The sequence below is a fragment of the Montipora capricornis genome, chromosome 9, assembly GCF_036669925.1.
Source record: "Montipora capricornis isolate CH-2021 chromosome 9, ASM3666992v2, whole genome shotgun sequence".
Lineage (NCBI taxonomy): Eukaryota > Metazoa > Cnidaria > Anthozoa > Scleractinia > Acroporidae > Montipora > Montipora capricornis.
Window position 1 is genome coordinate 15,748,217 of NC_090891.1, and position 7,500 is coordinate 15,755,716.

The 7,500-nt window shown below is 40.6% G+C and overlaps 1 protein-coding gene across 1 annotated transcript in view; it reads right to left on the reverse strand.

Moving 5' to 3' along the window:
* LOC138015023 (proton-coupled zinc antiporter SLC30A9, mitochondrial-like) overlaps nucleotides 1-7,500 on the reverse strand; it is a 23,780-nt gene that overhangs the window by 738 nt on the left and 15,542 nt on the right. Inside the window, exons 10-19 of the mRNA XM_068861918.1 lie at nucleotides 6,773-6,908; nucleotides 5,833-5,872; nucleotides 5,161-5,232; nucleotides 4,185-4,334; nucleotides 2,641-2,701; nucleotides 2,236-2,298; nucleotides 1,897-1,928; nucleotides 1,476-1,573; nucleotides 958-1,071; nucleotides 1-528 (exon numbers count right to left, since the gene is read on the reverse strand). The exon at nucleotides 1-528 is cut by the window's left edge and continues 738 nt beyond it. Coding sequence (XP_068718019.1) covers nucleotides 484-528; nucleotides 958-1,071; nucleotides 1,476-1,573; nucleotides 1,897-1,928; nucleotides 2,236-2,298; nucleotides 2,641-2,701; nucleotides 4,185-4,334; nucleotides 5,161-5,232; nucleotides 5,833-5,872; nucleotides 6,773-6,908 — 811 coding nt within the window. The 3' untranslated portion in view covers nucleotides 1-483. The remainder of the gene's footprint in view (nucleotides 529-957; nucleotides 1,072-1,475; nucleotides 1,574-1,896; nucleotides 1,929-2,235; nucleotides 2,299-2,640; nucleotides 2,702-4,184; nucleotides 4,335-5,160; nucleotides 5,233-5,832; nucleotides 5,873-6,772; nucleotides 6,909-7,500) is intronic.

A 7,500-nucleotide genomic window follows, 5' to 3' on the forward strand; every position in this document is an offset into this window, starting at 1 on the left:
TCCGGATATTTTTGAATCAGCAACTTATTCTCTGCGGATTAACGAAACGTATTCAAATAGAATTCGCCCATCCACACGTATCCGGATTCGCCATCGGACGAAGATTGCGAGATTGCGACAAGAGAAGCGATAGCATTTCGTTCAGCGGCCATGTTAAATATTCACGCGGTAAAGACTGGCTCTGAGTTTGCGACGTCATCAGATTTGAAAATATCCGGATTCGACCGTCCATAGGATTCTTTGCGTATTCAAAGCTTTCCACTCTGGGGAATGGATTCAAAATCGCATACCGGATTCGCCGGATAAGTGTGTAGGGAAGGCGAATCCGCAAAGAAAAGTTGAGGGTTAAAAAATATCCGGATACGCGAAGATGGGGCCTCGGTTACAAAGACAATCTCGGACCTTTGAAAAGTTTTGAGCATGGTTCTGGCGCAACTTGTTTGCCGTTCAGTTCACCACATTGCCCGCCACACAACTATCAATTTATAGTATTTCCAAGTCCACATGACGAACTTCAGGGTTTCGTTTCTGAAAAGAAAGACTACAATTAATCCACGTCAAGCCTCTGACTTCATTATGACAACATGGAACCTTCCATTTTCTGCGTGCGTGAAGTGAAAGTGAATCTACCCGTTACTTTAGTTGTCAGTCACTTTTCATTACTCAAAATGGCTTTTGCTTTAAAAGACTTCGGTTTGAAGAGTGGTTTTAACTTGTGCTTAGTAAAACTAAACCAAAGCAAAAACCTTAGCCAATCACAATTGACATCATCAAACGAGCCAATCAAAAACGCAGAGCAATCACTTGTATTCGACGCGGGAAAACGCTTGCGAGCTTTGCTTTTACGTCTGATTGGATGAAAACGCAACACAAGGCAGGATATTTTAGCCAATCATGAAGCATGGTATTACTCAAGAACATGAGTCAAGTATGAAGAAATCAGGTAGCCCCTTGTACCTTGATGTTTTTCTCAATTCTGTCCACTTGTTGGCCCAGCATATCAATAACTTCTTCTCCATGTTCCAGCAAAAAGAGCTCTAATTCCTGCACTGTAGTCAGCTTTTGAACTTCCTGTTTGAAGTCAGAAGACAAATCCCTAATAAGGCATCCACTAAGGCCTGGCTATACATATGTGATCTTTGATATTTCGAATAAAACAATTAAGACTGCAAAAGACCACGTTCGATATCAGTTCAAAACAAAAGGCATCATCTCGAGGCTCTTGGGAATAAACTCATACAAATCCTTATATTTATTCCCCAGAGCCTCGAGATGATGTCTTTCGTTTAGGACTGAATTTTAATATATCGAAATTGGTCTATTCCTCATTGCCATATTTGAAAAGAAAAAAAAGGACCGTATCGCGTACAGATTTTTTACTGATTTGAGCAAGGGAAAGGGAAAGATTTGCCTTTTTCCCTATCTCCGTTTGGACTTCAGTATAGACTCTTCAAATTTAAACTAAGGCACTAAACCTCTAAAAGAAGCTCCATATCGACTCTGTTAAGATGACAGCGAGTTATTTCACGTCCATCAAAGTTCACTTCTGCCTTAAATCGAACGACATCTGCACCTGTAAAAAAGGTGGTGGAGATAAGTGGAAAAAGTCTCACAACAGGACATTAGCAAGATGGATTATACAGAGATATGAACTTTCCATTCAAAGGACTTACGAACTGATTACGTGAAATTTATGTTAACCGTCGATTTATCCCACTTTAATGTAGCTGCTCATGTACCAAAAGCACCATTATCATAAATAAAAAAAATGACGTTGTAGTTGTCGTAGCTTCTACTTCTGTAAGATTTCGAATGATACCCCTAAGATTTGGATGTAGTGATGACAAGTGGCCGGAACAGCACGCCACGAGTAATGGAAGAGCACTGAGAGCTTACCCATCTCTGTGGCTTTCACATCATGGATTGATCTAATGCAATGGAGAAAATAAATAAAAGGAGAACAGTTAAACAAGCATGAAAACAATGCCACACATTAAAAGCCACCATTTAAAGCCCGTAAAGTTTTCCACAGTCCCGTTTCCTTCTCTGTGTCGCTGAAAACTTGTTAAAAGAACAAAATCTAGAGAACGAGTTACATTCAAGAATTTGTCCAGAGACGGCAGAAGTAGGGATGGAAAACAACATATATTTCAGAGAAGAGGGAAAACGCTGAAACATGTCTTACGAACGATTACCCAGCAACACTATATTTCATGACGCAATGCAAGTTCCAACCTGACCACTATGTCACTCTCTAGTACTTCAATGATTTGCTGCAGTCTATGAATTGGAATAGACCTAAAAAGCGAAAACAAAATGATGATGATGGTGATGATGATGACAATCAAGACAGAAATTGCTCTAACGTGTCAACTACAGTTACATGGTCGATTGCCTTCAGTACTTTGCAGTTTCATGACAAACTGAAGAGAGTAAAACGTGTGGCGTTGCTAAGATTTCTCACATGTGCGCAGACATTTTCAATCATTAACGGACGCGTTTGCATCGTTCAGTCTTCTAATCGGTTGTTAACACTGTGATACAACATTATCACAGGGAGCGGGGCTCCTGTTTCTATTTTATTCGAAACATGAATAGCGGCAGTTCTTCTAATCTGGGCATTCACTACAAACAACGTACCTTCCCATCAGAAAGTCAGCGTTCCTGCTAATAAGGAAGACGGCAAATGAACCAAGAAGGCCTAAAACCGTACAAATAATAAGCAATCAGTTGCAAGGAATTGTATCGGTCTGGGAGCGACAGACTGTATGGCTACTAAAACGAGCAAATCTAAACACAAGAAATGGAAATGAAAGGTACAATAGCGAGGAAATATTTTTAAAAGGAACGACATTTTAAAGATATTCCGAATATCAAATAAAATGTCGAACAGTACTCTTGTAATTACTTCCGTATGTTTTCATTTCATGTCTTGGGCCCCCGTAGTGGAGCACTAGCTGTGTGGGGTTAAGTAATTTTGGACAACGAATTTAAATTAACTGAAAGTCTAGAGCCTTATGTTCACAAGTTGTTCGAAGCAGAGGATCGGGTGATATCAAAATGGATGTTGGAAGTATCTTGAAACTGTATCCGAATACAACAAGGTGCGATTTCATCTCTGATGTCCAATATCAAGTTAGCTGTAAGTTTAATATAGGAAAACTGCAATGCTAAGCCACCGACAGCATTAGTAAGGGGAATTGCATTTTGATTGTGGTCAGAGAAATTATTCAAGAGGAGGGCACGCTGATGTACTACCTAAGATTAAAGGGGCTACAATACTCGTCACAAATCGTTAAAACAAACACCCTTCCCCCCCTTTCTACTCCCCCCTGTTCCCCCCCCCCCCCCCCCGAAATGTGCCTTCTCCCTCCCCAATGTTGAGCCACGCGTGTTTTGAAGCACTGAAACCACTGTGATACCCAAATCAACATTGCGCAAGGGGAAACAGACATAAGTGTTTCAAGATTTTTGACGAGTATTGTAGGTCACGCTATTTTAGGTAATTTTGTTTAATTTTGTTAATTATGAGCTCTAAACATCAAATTGGCAGAGCAAGAGTCTTTCATTTGCAAAATCACGGCCACATAATAACTGAGAATGATTTTTCAGCTTTGTAAACGACATTTTGATATAGACTGATATAAATTTGAAAAAAGGTGGGCCGACGTTTTTCAAATTTACCCAAATTCAATCCATTTCAATCCTCTCCAGTTTTGTCCATCCATGTGCCTTCTTGGCTTCCCTGTGTTTTGTAAGAGTTCTTCTATAGTTTTGAACAGTTATTTTGACATTTTAGTTAATTCTATGACCATTCGATCAGTGCTGAAATTGCCTAAAATTGCGTGACCTAGCCCCTTTAACTAATCAAAGGGACAATTACCGTTGTCCGTGAACAAGGTAAGGATGCCATGCAAGATGGTTCATTCAGTGTAACAATTAACAGAATTGATGAATTGATGGGATACGTTATTTCACTGAAATAACTTGGGAACCAAAGTTCAGAATGAACTGCACACTGCCTTTCAACCGGTCTGCGTGTCGCGCACGATCTTCGCGCCAAAACAGTTCCAAAAGTACCAGTCACATAAATCTGAACTTTTGCTACCAAATTGCAAGGGAGGAATGGTATTCATGCCTCCCTCCCAGTTATTACATCCGTGGACAGAAAGTTTAGACTTTACCTCCGATTATAACTGATCCCATGGCATCAAATATTGGGCTTCCCGTGTATGATGTCAGACCAAGGCAGCCTGTGGCAAGTATAACTCCAGTCACGGCTGCGCCATCTTCTATTAAAACGGTTACTGCACTGGGATCTCGTCCCCGTACCACTGAAAATAAAGTACAGTTGCATCAGTTCCTGCCAAGCGCCACTCTGTTCATCATTGCAGAATTTCCGTGTGATTTAGAGTTTGTCCAAGTGTACGTAAAACAAAGACATCGTTAAAGGCCAACCTTCAACCGACTGGCTTTTCGACCGTTTGTTTTTGTTATGGAAATTCGCATTGCTTATCGTAGGGATCTAATTGGATGAATCTCAGCTTCGGGTGGAATTTTGATATATGAAAAATTGTTCCGCGGCACGCAATGCCTGTCGCTTGAAGGTGGGCATGATGAATGAATGTAAAACAACACACATCGTACAGTTGCATTTTTCACAGCTGGACGACAACGCAGCCACTGAACACATACCTTGTTACCTGTTTTGGCCTGTAGTACCCTTACCGCTTATTCCTGGAATAAGGTTTGCGAAAACAACACGCATTGCAAAAACGGAATTGTCTGGATCATCCTTTGTGTGAAAAGATGAATCGCATTCGATTTTCGCGCTTAAATAATCTCATGGGAACGCCTATTCTGTACAAATAGTAAATAATATTCTGACTGTTCCATTCATTAAACAACAAGGAGTAGAATAAACAAAATGCTACTATGCTCTTCCCGAAACGAACTTGAGTTGTGCTTCTGTACAAAGTGACAAAATAAAATGGAAGTAAAATTTCCAATATTTTCGATCTTTAGAAAGGAGTTCGGATACGAAGGTTCTGAAAACATGCACATAGTTTTTCACGGTGCGCGTGCTCGCTTTTTCTACCCCAATGGTAAGTTCGCTATTGACGAACAGTACCAGTGAAAATAGCTTATTGAGAATCATACCATATTCCTTGAATGACATTCCACTCTCTCGTGCACTTTTCCTGACCTGCGCTATGGCTAACAGCAGTGTGGCTGTTGAATACATTCAGTAAAACGGTCATCAAATCAATGTAACCGCACAGTATAATACTATGAACTTCATAATAGCAGGCCGTGGGAACTGCCCATTTCCCTTAGTAGGGCTAACGCTCATATGGTTCATATGGGGTAGAAAACTAGCTCTTCACATTACACTCTAATCAGTTAAGTCTGTTAATTTATAGTGCTACACGGCCAACGTTTGTAAAAACGTAACCCTTCCTTGTACTGGTACAAGTTCATTGCTATGACTTTAACATCTTCAGTTCCCACGGTCTGCTCCCGTCTGACCGTGTAGCTCAGTCGGTAGAGCAGCAGTGATCTAACCCAAAGGTCGTGTTTTCAATTCCCACGTTGGTCAGAGTTTTTCTCTGTCCTTGTGTGTGCCCATTTCCATTGGTAGGGCTAACGCTCACACGGTTCATATTACACAGATCTAGCCCTTCACATTACATCAGTCATTCTCATCAGTTAAACCGAGGTTCCTCTATATTGTCTTAGGAAGGTTGAGTTTAATCCTGTTGTAGTTTTTACGTTTTGTGAATTGTTCAAGTGTCCTTATCAGACTAACACGAAGTTAAATAATTACCTCACCTCCTTCAACCAAAAATGATCCAGCAAGAATAGTATAGGCCTACGGGTTCAACAAAACAGGAATCGAATAACCGAAAACTCGGGTTTGATACTATGATTCTCAGTTATGTGTTAAAAAGCCATACTAAATTAACTAATTCTGACCAATCCCAAATGATTAGCGTAGACAGCGCGATAAACCAATCGGAATTCCACTAATGGTGTATGTAACTTTCTAGAAGCGCGCGAAAATTCGCGCCTTCAAGTCGTGAATAGTTTGGGTCTTTCTTGGCGCGTGCACTGCTAGCAGTCCCTTCTGAGTCAGTTGAACCTCCCGCTTTAGTCAGTCACGCAACCGAGCCGAGGCACTATTCTCCGCTCGGCTAGGTTGCGTGACTGACTAAAGCGGGCGGCTTGACTGACTCAGAAGGGGCTGCTAGCAGTCTCCTTGGTGCGAGATATCTTGGCCAACTAAGCCTAGAAGTTGCAATTAGACCAGAACTATTAACTCTCGTTAAAACGCGATGGTAAAGTTAACTGACGTTTTTAAATATCAACTTTGAAACTTAAGATCTTTATCTCACCAATGTATATCACATATAAACGCGGCAGCTCACGTTTTTCGATGCTAGGTGTCATTTCTATTGCATAAAAATCATGTGACAGTAGTCTCAATCAAGTTCTAAACGCGACACAATTTCCTCTGATTTAGAGTTGTGTAAATTGCCATGCCTCGAAAAAGCTTGGGACTTAGTCAAAGCCTAAAGTAATTCTCTATCCTAAGCGCATCTAAGTTCAACACGGACTCGATAGCGAAAAGCAATACGTGTAATCGCTTTGGCTTCTTTGTCATTCATAAACTGGGTCCGCGTCGCTGAGATGTCAACAGTCAATTCTCTTACAGACAATCCCCTTTGCTGTGAATGGCATCAGGTAAAACAACTGACGCCCATAGACTCACCATAGCAAGATTCTCTAAGGGAGCAGGGTTAATAAGCCCTGTAACACCATGGTACATTGTCACACCAGCTCCAAGAAAAAATATACCCACACCACTGATAAGTGAATATACGTAACGGGCCCTTGACCAGCCATATCTAAAAGTAGGGAAGAAAGAAAGTTTCTTTTTAGGAGTGGGTATATACAGTCCATTTGAAAGAACTTATGATTTTGTCACATCTATTCAGTATTGCTGTTCGATCCTGCGTTTTTGTCTATGAATCAGAGCTAGGAATCTGATGATGTATAACCCACGAAACACAAGCTTCTTCATATCGTTATTTTTCGCATTAAAACTTGACGCGTTTTAAGCCTTGAAAAAATGTCTGGAACTGTAAAAACGGGTTTATTTTCCTTGTTTTTTTTTCCCTTAAAAAATTGTGATAAGCACTTAAAGGAAATCATGTAACAATTTACTTGTCAATATCGGCTTGGGAATTTTCGCAACCGATCAAAACTTTTATTTTAAATTTCAGGCGAGACTCCGCGCGCGACAATTTCCGACAGCGGATGGGGTTTTCAGGGTGGATAAGGTATTTATTTCATATCAACGAAGACCAATTTCAAGTTATTAGTAAACTCGGATTATATTGTCACAACAGCTTATTTAGAATCATCCCAATACGTCCCCCCTCAAGTCTATTACGATGGTCGAAAGTGCACCTCGGTTACTATTTCTCTGAAACAATT